The sequence below is a fragment of the Miniopterus schreibersii genome (assembly GCF_964146895.1).
Source record: "Miniopterus schreibersii genome assembly, chromosome: 5".
Taxonomy (NCBI): domain Eukaryota; kingdom Metazoa; phylum Chordata; class Mammalia; order Chiroptera; family Miniopteridae; genus Miniopterus; species Miniopterus schreibersii.
Window position 1 is genome coordinate 27,239,327 of NC_138106.1, and position 13,651 is coordinate 27,252,977.

General features: G+C 40.0%; 1 protein-coding gene across 5 annotated transcripts in view; it reads right to left on the minus strand.

Moving 5' to 3' along the window:
• Nucleotides 1-4,204: 4,204 nt before the first annotated feature.
• The window catches only part of TNIK (TRAF2 and NCK interacting kinase), a 302,339-nt gene continuing 292,892 nt past the window's right edge, over nt 4,205-13,651 (minus strand). For all 5 annotated transcript variants that reach the window (XM_081138204.1, XM_081138203.1, XM_081138202.1 and 2 more), the window contains 4 exons: nt 11,582-11,731; nt 9,439-9,598; nt 9,045-9,184; nt 4,205-6,850 (listed from right to left, as the gene is read on the minus strand). In XM_081138204.1, the coding sequence (XP_080994330.1) occupies nt 6,767-6,850; nt 9,045-9,184; nt 9,439-9,598; nt 11,582-11,731 (534 nt within the window). In that variant the 3' untranslated portion in view covers nt 4,205-6,766. The remainder of the gene's footprint in view (nt 6,851-9,044; nt 9,185-9,438; nt 9,599-11,581; nt 11,732-13,651) is intronic.

Consider the following 13,651-nt stretch of genomic DNA (forward strand, 5'->3'; position numbering starts at 1 on the left):
GAGGACTTGAGCAGAAAAGTGGCATAACCTGGTATGTTGTAAAAGTGTCATCTCAGGAAAGATGTGGTGTGGACTCAGACTGGATTCTGGGTATACCCTGAAGCAAGGGGAAACAGGACTGTTCTTAGTGCATTGGATGTGGTATGTGAAAGAAAAACTAAGGGTAATTACAAGATGTTCTTGCCCAGCAAAACGAAGTTGCCATTTATTGAAACAGGGAAGACCATCGTGGGAATAGATTGGTGCGTGGGGTGCAAATTAGTCCCGTTTTGGACAAGTGGCGTTTGAAATGCCCATTACACATCCAAATGAAGATGTCGAGTAGGAAGTTAGACACCTGAATAAGGAAAGAGGTTAGGGCTGGAGATAAAAATGTAGGTATTGTCAGTACATAGATGGTTTTTAAAGCCCCACGGCTGGAAAAGGTCATTTAGAGAGGGGATGTCCAGTGCTGGGCACTCCAGGAACTCGGCAGAGGAAACTGAAAAATGGTCAGAGATATGAGAGAACGAGAAGGATGTCCCAAGGCCAAGAAAGTATTTCAGTGAGGAAAAGGGGTTAACTGCCAAAGACTGCAGGTAAGTCCAACAGCATGAAGTCAGAGACCTGACCATTGCATTTGACAGCATGGAGATCACTGGTGTCCTTAGCAAAAGCGACTATGCTGAGGATGAAAGCCTGATTTGAGTTGGCTCAAGAGATGAAGAGAGAGGAACTGAAGACAGTAAGTACAAGTATACACAACCCCCTCTGGGGTTTCCTGTGAAGGAGAGCAGATAAAAAGATAGTAGTTAGAGAGGGTAGGGGGGCTAAGGTGACTGTTTATAAGACAAGAGATAGCACCATGTAGTGAAATCCTCCAATGGAACAGGAAAGATTGGTGATGCAGGAGAGCGAGAGAAAGACGTTGGCCTTTAGTTGATGAGGTTGGATGGGACTCTAACTAGAGCAAATGGGAATAACTGACTGATATGAATTAAGGAGGCAGTGTAGTAATCAATACTAAGTTTCACTGGGTGAGACCAGGAAACTGAGAAGCCAGGGTATTTATAGGATTGTCCCAATGAATATTGAAATCACCAGGAATTAAGAAAGGGTGATGCTGGAGGCAGTGACAGTGAGCCGAGAGCTAGAACACTCAAGCAATGAGGGGGGTGCTGAAAGGTAACGAGACTTCACAGCCTGATGGCAAGAACATCAAAGCACTGGGTACTTAGGAGAGGGATTAATAAGAGTCTGTAGATGGCAATGAGGAACAAGCAGGCATCCTACTATTACTAATGTGTTTTATTATTCACATTTTCATAGAGAAAAAATAACATCTTCCAGGGCATGGCAGTGACTATATGGGGAAACTTTGTCTTAGAAGCTACCAAATCCTTTCTAACTACTGCTTAGGACTACTGTAGACAACTCAAGGCTTTTTGTGTGCAGGAAAAAAAAATAATTGAAAGTAACGAAAAGGTTCAGACTAGGAAATATGCCAAGAATATTTTCTTCTTTTATATCCTGACACAGGTGAGACTTATCCAGTTTCAACACATTTTTGACAATCGAAAATACTTTAGAAAATTGGAGAGTTAAACAATGTAAACACTTATAGGCATGGCAAAATGATAGTTTCCCCTTCCAATATAAATTTGGCATCTCTACAGTTGTTAACATTGTAGATAAGACAGCTAAAATGCACAAAAATAGTTTCACAACATCCAATTTTAAAATTCATCCAAGCTGTCATCCTTTTTCCTGAAGATTTATTTCTTGCTGTCAATTAACATGTGAAATTCTGATTCAGGATAATTCTGAAATTTTAAAATAAACCATAATACAGTATTACTATTTCTTAACACCCATCCCAGGACAGGAGAGAAGAGCAAGGGGAACTGGGGCCTGGATATTTGCTATGTACAAATGATGATTCACTGCGGGAAATGACAACTCACCTTTCCACCAGCACTTGCTCAGCCTCAACAGTGTAATGTAACTGGGTGCTGATAAAACCATCAGAACTAAATCCTGTTGTGCAAAGTGTTGAGTTAGTTTGATGATATCTACACAAAGTCACAAACCTGGAAACTTCAGAACATTTATATTTTTAACCGTGTTTTCTATTCTTCATCCAAATGTTTGGCATCATGGACACAGAGTCCAAGATTTTGATCTGGAATTAAAATATTTGAATAGTTATCCAGGGATTTTTGTTTAAAAAAATCCCTTTATGGGAGTTTAGTTTGGGTGCACTCTGGCACTTCCTGGAATGACAGACCTAGAAGCAGCAAGTTCAAAGTAGAGGGTCCTGCTGTTTAATGCTACGCAAATTTTTGCATATTTTAGTTGTCTGTGGAAAAACTCTCAGAACAACGATACAGTATGGAAATAAAACAACACTTGATATGCTTGGTAGAAATGTACAAATGGTCAGTTTTGAACTTGCAAGTTCTCAAGAGGTTTTCTTTGCTGGGGTTTCTGAAAAGAGATCAGCTTATACCCATTTTGAGACCTATGAAAGGACAGCACACTTCTGGGTTCCTGACGCTGCTATACTGATCAAGGCCACAATGTAGTGGCATTTATGAGAAATGCTGGCAGGTAAGCAGAAATCAAATTTAGACTTTTGGATTTTATGATGCAACTATGTAGGCTCAGGGGCCAGTTTTGGTTTTGTTGGTTAGATTTAAATTTGCTTTGGGTAGATTTAAATTTTTGAAGAGTGAACGAAAAAGGTAACTAACATTCCCAGAAACTGTTGAGATGGTATCAGAAGGGCTTTGGAAATATCAGGAGCATGGTAGGTAGAGTGATTCAGAATGATCACCATCAGTGTGCTGTGATATTCTCCTATTTTTCTCCATTAGATTAAAAAAGCTTGCTTTTCCTTCTTAAAAAATAATGCAGCACATTATGCATGTTAAAGCAATCAGCACAAATGCAAGTAATGCCTGTTCAAGCAGACTTTCAGAGACAGCACACACTATTAACACAAAGAGCTCTTCCACATTTCAGAATACAGTGATGGGAGCTGGTACACATAATAGTAGGCAAAACTCTGTGGGTTTAACTTCACTGAATGTGAGGTCAGACTTCCGCCGCTTCCTTGTCTGGCAACGAGCAAAACCACAGTGGCTCTGGCCTGAATTTCACATCTCTTTCTAATCAAATGCACAGGAGGGACCAGAGACACCAACTACCAATGAGTCACAAGAACAGACAGCAAACTGTTAGTAGATCTTGACAATCAGGAATGAAGGTGCTTTTTAAAAAATGTGCACTTGATGCAAAGTATGTCAGGAGTGTATCTTAGAAAGCAATGTCAGCGTGTTAGAAAAACAGAGTCCCTGTCCAAGTGGCCTTGTGGGATTTCATCTGCACCTTGATTACACTGTTGAAACAGAGCTAGGTTGTCTCAAAGCATCATCTAAAAGTCTTCAAGAAAAATAATGTGGAGCATGGTGCAAGCTGTTTTCATTTATATCATGTGCAATGACAACGATCTGAATGTAACTGGCATGGGGACGACTTTGCTGTGTGAAGGTATCTTACAGGTCATCTGTTCCTACCACCCACTGGATGCAGGAATCCATGCTACAATGTCCCTGACTGGCGCCCAGGAATGATGGCAACCTGTCAGACCCCAGTCCAAGGCCATGGTTGGCAGATTCAGGGGGTTTTAATGCATAATTATCAATTTAGAGCAGCAAGGACTGAAAAGATCTAGTGAAACTTACTTTGGAAGGATGGCTCAGTTTCTCTTTGTAGAAAAATAAAAACAAAAAGAGCTAATTCTAAAGACAAAAGTCCCCTACAGGAAGAACTAACGCTAACAACTGAAACTAACTGGTTTCAAAAGTTAGTTTTAAAACTAAATAAGTTTTTTATTAAGATGCTATTAAGATGATAAAAAGCACAACCTTGCCCCTGCAAAAAAAAAAAAAAAAAAAAAAAATTAAAGCAAGCTAGAAAGTTGGCATTTGTTACAAACCACAAGAACAGAATTCTGAAATATTTTGCATGACCTAAGCACCAGTATGTCAGGGATGGGACCTTTCCTGATGGAGGAATATGTATTTTTGAAGATAAAAGCTTCAAGAAATTCTTTAGATATCTTTCAAGGAGCAGAGATTTGTGTGTGTGGGGATACTTTTAAATTTGGTTTTGCCTTGTACTCAATGTAAACTATTTGTACAAAAATATAAAAGGCATGGCTTGATGTTTAACGTCTGTGTTTTATTGTTGTTGGCACCAGAAAAAGCTCATGTTCTATGTCATGTCACTGTACATACTGTAAACAAGACTGCATTAATATTGTTTTCTTATGAGTTTGTTTCAATGAATCTAGATTTTAAAAAATACATTCACAAACTACCTTATGTTTAAACACAATGATTCCCTTTTATTTCTTAACTGTACCCCAAATCCCACAATAAAAAAATCATTTAAAGCTGTGTGTTTCAAACTTATCACTTAGAAATAAAAACAAAACATAACATAAAAACAAAGATCAGTTTGCAACATAATTTAAAGAAGCTTCTGGTTTAAAATACCACAGCAGCAATATAAAGAGCTGGTGGCAATCCCATTCGGGGATGAAACCCAAATCAATATATTCTGTCCACATCAGCATCCAATTTTAGTAGTTGCTAAATTCAATCCAAAAAGTTATTGCTGAATTTGTTGCATGTAATTTGTGAAGATAGTATCATTCAGCAGCAGAATCACAGCAGTAAAAATGAGAACGGGAGGATTTCATTGCTTTTGAGAGCTAAAGGGACCATGATGAGGACATCTCGGTGATCGTCTGAAGATGACCCTCAATTCCATTCCTGTGCATTACCTGCTTAAAATAAATGCAAATGACAACCACCTTTATGGGGGTGTGTGCATAATCACCTACTTCAGAAACCAGAATAATTCCCCTTCCCTTCCTCCCTTGCCCAAACCACCAGATTGAAATGGCTCCATTTTCCTAATGGGTATTTCGTTCTCATTAATAGCACATCAGCTGCTCATGTATTTAGGCAAAATCAGTAGGATCACAGATTATTATTATTTTTGGATCTGTTTACAGTAACTATTTTCTCCAGAAACAAGCCGCATTAGTTTCTGTTGTTGGATTATTATTATTTTTTTAATTTTCGAGAACAATTTGGTCAACTACTGCCTTGTTTAAAAAATATTAAATACACCTGAGATTGCCAGCGGAGCTCTCTATATGTCTCCTGGAGATAACACTGCTGTGATGAACAGTGAAAAACAAACGAAACGAGGTAGGTTAAAACAGGAAGCGCAACACACACATTGTTTCGCAACACCTCGGTACCACAGGTGGCCATGCTTGTAGCTTTGGGAAAAAGTCCCGACAGTCACGTAAAAGTTCAAATCATCGGAGGAAGAGTGTATAAGGACACAAGTCAACCTGAACTAAATACACACATATCTCTGCACAAATGTTGTTTTCCATATGTTGGGTAATTTGGAGGAAGGTAAAATGATTAGGGTCTCAGAATTTTGGCCAAAGCCTTGCTTTCAAGTTCTATAAAATCTGAACCAATGATGCCTACTGTCTCGGGCAGGCATAGTAGTCTAGTCCTTTCTCTCACCAACCCAAGAGAACACAGGCAGCTCAGAAACATTTATTATTTTTTCAGTCACAGTTTTCATCTTGAGAAAGTGGCATTGTCAGGAGAAAGCTGGGAATGACCAGAGACTGGATGTCATTCACTCCCCAATTAGAACTCAACGAAGTCTCATTCCGACTGAAGTCCAAACCCAGTGACCTCTCAGCCAGGAGGCCTTGTACATTAAAAAAAGATTGTGTGTGTGCGTACGTATGTATGTATTTTCTTTTAGCTTGTTTCCCAGAAGCTCTTTCTGTTTGACCTCATCTGCCATCCCATCTTTTGCCCTGACCTGTTGCATAATAGCTGAGGGAAGACTGTTATGGGATCCCTCAATTGCTAGAGCCAACTCAACTCAGTGACGCTACTATCCCATTCGACACACTCCATTCTGTACAGGGCCATATAAAAATAGGGCCTGTCAGACTCACAAAAATGGCAGTTGATTTTATTAGTCTAAGGCTAGTAGTTTAGCCATTTAAAATCTATTTCCCAAAAGAGGGGAAAACTAGTATAGTATTTTTCTTCTCTTAAAAATTCATTAGCCAGTTGCTACCAAAAAGCAACCTTTTGGGTTGGTGAAGGCAAAAGAGTTCTAAAATTACCCCACTGTGCGGTTATGGCCTTCAGTGTGAGGAGATAAGGTACATTTATTGTGCTATCTCTCACCATTTGAAATTGGAAACTTTACAGCATATTGTATACTTAAAGCTAGCAGGCAGACAGAATTAAAAACGAACTACTTTTCTCAGTATGCATTCTCTCCCCATTCTTACAAAGTAAGGGGGTAAAGAAAAAAGGTAAAAAACAAAACAAAACTCAGAATCCACCATAACACAGCTTAATCATAAGAGCACACAATATTTGTTTCTATCCCTAACTCCGAAGGGCACATGGTCCATCTCTGTCCACAGACTATGCAGCATTCTTGGGGATCTCCTGGAAATTCCTGCCACCTTTTTCTCTCCTCAACCAGGCTGCAACATTGGAAGATGGACTGTATCGGGACGGGTGGAGGGAGAGGAAAGGGATGAGCGGTATGTTCAACCAAGCCTTCTGATTCTGCCTCTAGACTGGCATAAGTCCACATGAGTTATGTTCTTTTTAAATTAGAAATAACGCCATGAAGATAAGTGCCAAGTGCTCTTCTGTTACCAGTTCATCATGGAATTTCTGTTGAGGGTCATGAAAAACACTTGGCTACTTCCTCCAGATCGCACGGATGCAAAAAATACCTGTTTGAAATTAAAAAGAAGTTAGTTCAACTGCATGGTTTCCTTCCCTCTTTTCTTCAACCGTCCATCCATTTTCTCTCACATGTCCTATCCTTGCCATGCGTCAGTTCTTAAGACTCAATGGCTGGTGTTTATAAAGTGCCTTTTAATACAGTGCATCCTCTGTAAACACTCCTGCCTTTATTACTATGATTGTTATTATCACTTATTGTGGTATTGACCTTCAGGGACACGCAAGGGGCTGTATCTTGATTTGTAACTTCCCTTTGGGCGCTCACATATTAAAAGGGAGATTTGTGCTAGGATAATATGCTGGATTTCTGGCCTAGGACGTAACAAGTCCTTCGTTAATTTTTGGAAAGCCACAGCGGCTCCTTTTCCCTCCCTTATAATGACAAGAGGGCAGATTTTGGGACTGAAGAGAATCCTTTCGAATTCCCAAAGTCAAGGGGGACATTTTGGGCCTACTGACTTAGTTCTCAATTTTTTAAATTAAAAAAAAAAAAATTTAAATGGCTGCGGTCAGATAAGGTCAGGTGTTCAATGCCTATTCACTTTGGCACTTCAAGAATTAACGCTTGGCTTCTCTGCTGATGCAGGCATATCCTAGGCCAAAGGCGATAATGGCATTAGTAAGTAGAACCACAGTCCATTAGGTCTGGGGCTGTTAAATCATTTTATCAAACAACTGAGAGAAGTGAGCAAAATTTGGGCTACTGCTTGCCTGAGCTGAATGTCAATGAACCATTGCCCCAGGAGAGTAACATTCTGGGCTGTGGCCTAGCCCTTCAGCCAGCCAACACCAAACTTTGGCCCCAGGCATGTACTTTTGTCACTAGTATAAAGTCTCTGCTACTTCATTTCTGCAGCTTCTTCAGAAGAATGCTGTCTCTCCCAACAACAACTTCTTAAGTTCTGTGTTCAGCTAATGCTACATATGTAAGTAAAGCTACTGTTAGGGTCAATGAATCAAAATGGGTATGCTCAGAGGGCCCACGGGAACACAATGAGGGAAAGAAAGAGCTGCTGTTCTTTCCAGGTTGTGTGCACTCAGGGCTCTAGACCTCTGGCCCCAGATATGGGTATGACCCCAGCCTGCTCCTGAGGGTATGGGCATGGCTTGGAACACCTTGTTGGGGTGGGTCTTCAATGAATTAAGACCTTGGGAGTCCATGCCCAGACCACTCTTAGTCTTATAATTCCAAGACACTAGGTGGGGGCTGAAGTTTTACTAGGGGACGGGTATATTTTCTGGCATACTCTGGTCAGGCCTTAGAACCATCCTTGCCACCTGTAGGTGTTCTCCATCCAGACCACAGCAGGTCAGAGTAGTTGGCCAGGGTCAAATCTAGTCTAGACCCACATCTCCAGGGTTGGACAAAGACCAGTCTGGCCTCTGGGTGGGTCAAGAGATACACGTCTGTTCAACCCATTACATTCTTTTCTACAGGTGTTTGCGTCAGCTGTTTTGGGGACAGCATTTCTAAGTTGGCCAAGGTCACAAAGGATGAATTCACAAATGCAGTACAGCTTAGCTACTAAAAACCTTGGGTTGGTCCACAGGGAGGACAAGGGGGAAGCAGCAGTGCTGCAGAAGACCCTGCCGAGGACTGCACATGCCAGACGGACACCGCCACGTTCACTGGAAAACAGTCCCCTACAACACTGCAGAAGAAACATGGCTGGGATGACACAGGACATGGCACTAGTTGAGTTTGTGATTGTGCATTCCTTAAAGAATGGGTGACATTTTTTTAAGGTTTATATTTCTACATGTCAAATGTTTTACATTTAAAAGTGAATATAATGTGATGAGTTTGGTCCCCTTAGTGACTTTGTGAAAAGTCTAAAAGTGGAAAATCAAGCTGACCCACTGTGAGGTGATTAATGATGGACCAACTCTTCTAAGTGCTTAGAATTTGGGGTGTCTGCGGAATCACCACAGGGCCTGCAGGCCACAGAAATTACTAAGAGTTTACAGGAAATTTTTAGATGCGTTTTTGTCTTTTTTTGATATGTAAATAATATATTTTGCGGGTTCACATAAATCAAACCAAATAATGCCATTTCAAGATAATATTGATTGTTTAACACAGATATGATTCAAATCAGTATAAAGGAAAATGAAGGTTTCACAGGTACCTGGTGGTCTCTTAAAATGCAAACACTAATGCAAATGTTGAAACGGATTTACCTTATCATTTCTTTCACATAGAAACTTTAACCTTTGAGCTCGCTTATGCATAAATACTCCATCCAAATGTCCTGTTTCCACTGACCGGATCTCAATAGCTTTCTCGCCCCAGCCCATTATCTGATTGGAATGAATGTAGGCTGTCAAAAGGAATTTCCAAAACTGCATTAAAAACATTAGATGGGCAATAACTCACAGCATCTGTTCACATCTTAACCACAAAAATGACAAACGACTTGAGATAAACAGACAAAGCAAGTCTTACAAGTGTTATTCACAGACTTTTTTTTTTTTTTTTTTTTTTTGTGGAATCAAATGGTTGTTTCACATTTCTTGACTTTCGTCTCATTTGGGGGGTGTAACTGCTGAAGGAGATAAGGAATGGTTAACCTACCCACAGACGTGGGCATTTCTCCCCATTGGAGCACCACATCCTTAGTTATCCGGCCATAGGTGTTTACATACACCCCCTCATCCTCATAGCAAACAAGCATTTCCATCCCATCTGTTTTAGGCAAGATGACAATGGCATGAGGAGTGATATTGCCCTGAATCTAGAAGACAAAGAAAGGTCAGGCATTATTCTTTTTAAAAACAAGGCAACATTTAGACTATTAATCTCTAAGAATTGCAAAAAAGAGGGTTTTTTCCCATTTTCATTCTAGAGACTGACATTCTGATTTGCTTAATTTAACTACCAACCTGTCACATACTTGGATAAATACAAACGTAGGCACTAGGTCGAGAATACAGTATACCTGTTCTTGAAAATAACAACAACTCTGGAGTACCTACTATGTGCCAAGCACTGGGCCCCTTAACTATGCAACTTCTAGTCCTTAGAACAACTCCCCATGGGAGATATCTTCATCTACAAACGAGGCAACTGCACTTCAGAGGGATTATGTAAGTTGACCAAAGCTGCACTAGTATGTGATGGTGGAATTGGGATTTAAGGACGTGTCTCATAGACATTGAAAATCACCTGCTTTCCATCTATTTCCAAAAAAGATGAGGAGAAGCTGAATCTGATGAAAAGCCTAAAGGAGGCCAAAAGGTGGGACTAAAATGGACTCCTACCAAATTGGCTATGGGCAGGTAACACAGATGTTTATCTGGGTGCCTAAACAACCAAATAATCCAAATTAATGGTTTGCTTAGAAAAAATTTAAACTTATCACTCATTACAAAAAAGTCTTACTATTGAAATAAGTATAGATTGACTTGTTCTAGGGAAAGAGATGTGGTGCTGCTGTGATCCCCTGGTTGGGAATGTCATGCAGTCCAATAGCTGCTTAGTGGACAGGAATGAGAGGATCAGGATGACCATGGTGATGCCCCAGAGCACGGGCTGAGTCCTGTGTGCACATGCACACACGAGGCGAAAGCTGTAATGCAACAATGAATGGTGTGTGTGTGTGTGTGTGTGTATGACGTACTAAAATCACTTTTTTAAAATAATATTCCTTTGGAGTAAAGTCTTTAAATTCTCAAAACACCAATCAGCAACAGAGGCTTCAGACTTTCCTGATAAATGGTTTTTACTGTGTGTTAGCCTTAGGATTACATAAAGAAAATACAATTTATACTGTGCCAATCCTACTAAGCAAAACCATGTGCAGCATTTGGAAGAAAAAGTGAAGGGTTAAAAAGTATAAATTGGCAGTTATAAAATATTATGGGGATATAAAGTATAGCATAGGGACTATAGTCAATAGTATTGTAATAAGTTTGTATGGTGCCAGGTGAGTACTGACTTACTGGGGGATCACTTCATAAGTTATTTAAATGTCTATCCACTGTGCTGTACATCTGAAACTAATATAATATTGAGAGTCAACTGTAATTGGAAAATAAAAAATAATTTAAAAATAAAATTAAAAGTCATGTTTTAAGCAATGTGTCAGTATAGTAATATTAATACTGTAATTTGCAGGACCCTATGCCTGGTATTACCTCATTTAATGTGATGACAACCATATGAGATAGGTTCTTTTATTCCCATTTTAAAGTTGTGAAAGCTTAGGGCTGGAGAGACTGCCTAATGTGTCTATTATTACAAAGTGAATACATGCTGGAGCCAGGTATGCTCTTCAGTGTGTCTGATTCCACTATGTGACACTGCCCTCGAGAAAAGCGGAACAAAAATAGCAGAAAAAGGACCATTGGCCTTCTACCTAAAATGAACTAATCTCGCTTCAAAAACTGAAAATAGGAACTCATCTATTGTACTACTGCTTAAAACACAGAATATATACCCTTGAAGGAAAAACATCTTATGTATTTTAATCTCAAATTCAATGAGACAACATGTCCAGTAGATAGCAAATAACTGCTATTATGTATTACCCAGTTTTAAGCAGTCATAAAAATTAGTTAAACTTACATTTTATTTACTAAAAGCACTGTCTATTCAGTCCATCTGCTTTACTGATTAGTGAAAACACGATTTCTATTAAAAATGTACAAAAGCAAATCTCTTTCTACATGCAGGTTGTTGCACAGACAGCCCTGACAGTAGGCTTCCAGGAACTTACATGAGATGGTATGTAGATATCATAAGAGTTTCCTGAATCAACATCAATTACATGGAAACCAGTGTGTGAACCAAAAATAACCTTTAATCTTTGACCTTCTTCTACCGTGAGATCCACAAGCAGTGGCTTGTGCTGGAGATCTGCAAAAGACTTTAAAAACCACCCCATGAGTGTACATGTCGTTCAAAGAGGTTATCTTAGTAATGAATGTCTAATTTTCTTAAATAGAAAAACCAGGAAATTTCACTTTCAGTTTTAGGCCTATTTATGTTCTGGCTTTAGGAAGAGGGGTCTAGCACCCATTTGTGCCCTTTTCTCCACCCCTTGTCCTCCAGGGCAGAGAAGGAGTTTACAGTTGTCAATTTTTGATACTGTCATCATATATTAAAAACCTGGGTACTCATGATCTTACTGATATGTGGAATCTAAAGAACAAAATAAACTGATGAACAAAATAGATCCAGTGACACAGAAGCATGGAACAGACTGATGAATCTCAGAGGGAAGGTAGAGGTGGGTGGGTGGAGGGGAAGAGATTAAGCAAAGGATTTATATGCATAAATGCATAACCCATGGACACCGACAATAGTGTGGGGAAGGCCTGGGGTGGGGGGTGGGTACAGGGTAGAAGGGGTCAACGGGGAAAAAAGGGGATATCTGTAATTCTTTCAACAATAAGGATAAATTAAAAAAAACAAAACCAGAACAAAAAAAACACCTGAGTACTGCTGTTCTTTCCTGTTTACTTCTGGCCTTTTCCCTCTGGAAAAGATCCAGCCACCTCTCTGGCCTCTCTCCTTCACATGTGACAGCCAGGCCGATGCATGGCTGCTACCTTTTCAGAGACGGCCTGGGATGGGCCACCAGGCCAGCTCTATACTAAGTCTGTTCAGGATTAATGGGAGGGGAGGGTAAGAACTTCACAAAACTCAAGACTCTTTTTTTTTTTTTTTAAAACATGAATGTTTATAACAGCTTTATATGAATAAATCCTCCAAACTAGAAAAAACCCACTTGTCATCCTCTGGCAGGTAAATGGTTAAACAAATTGTGGTATATCCATATACTACTCAGCAATAATAAGGAACAAACTACTGACACACAAAACAACTTATATGAATCTTCAGAGAATTATGCTTAGTTGGCTAGTTGGGTTTAACTAGAAAGGAAAAAAGAGAGCTCCAGTTAAGTTTATCCAGGTTCTGCGTGTTTGAATCCAGAGCCAGAGCCACAACTAGCTGTCAAGTGTTCTTCTGTTTTCCTTTGCCTTTATTTAGTGAGAATCTTTACCTTTATTGGGTCTTGAAGTCTGGGAGAGAATTTGTGAAACTGCAAGTGCCTCGCTATAATGCCACTTCCCCCTAACAGACTCCTCCCTCCTCACCCACTGCTAACGTTATTCTTACAGTGTGGGAGCCCTGGCCTGGTGTCCTGGTCCTATGGGAGGGCTTGGCCCCCTGCCAGCTCCAATCTTCTGTTTTCCAAGTCTTTGTCTTTGCTCTTCCCTCTTTCCAGGCTGGGTGTGATCTGCTGAACAAAGCATTTCGCACTCTCCCAAGCACTTTGGCTCATAAACTGATGGCAGTAACTTCAGAACTGGGATGGGATCTTGATTGAAAAGCTTTTGCGTAGAGAGATTTTGGCCGAAGAGCAGTACCACTTTAGCTTTTAGGAGTGATCCCTTAAGTGTTATTACTAACCTAATGCATTCCAAAAATTTCTCTCCCTAAAAGTGGGGTTATGGAGGGGAGCCCATTTCCATCGACGAATCTATCTTCTTGGGCACATCACAAATGAACCCCTAGCGCTAAGGGAATAGGAAAAAAGTGGGTGATTCAGCCCTGAAGACAGGCTTATAATGATCCCAAGGCAGCTTCTGCCCCTACATGGCATATGTGGGAAGAAAGAATACATAAAGGGTCGAAGGGAATAATGGTTGAGAGGCAAGGAAAAAGTGAGAACCAACGAAATACAGAGAGAGAGAAATAGGCAGAAAGAGAGAATGAACAGAAGATAAATTTACAGTGGCTATGGACAGACTATGCAGCTTTGAAAACATCGGAGTACCCA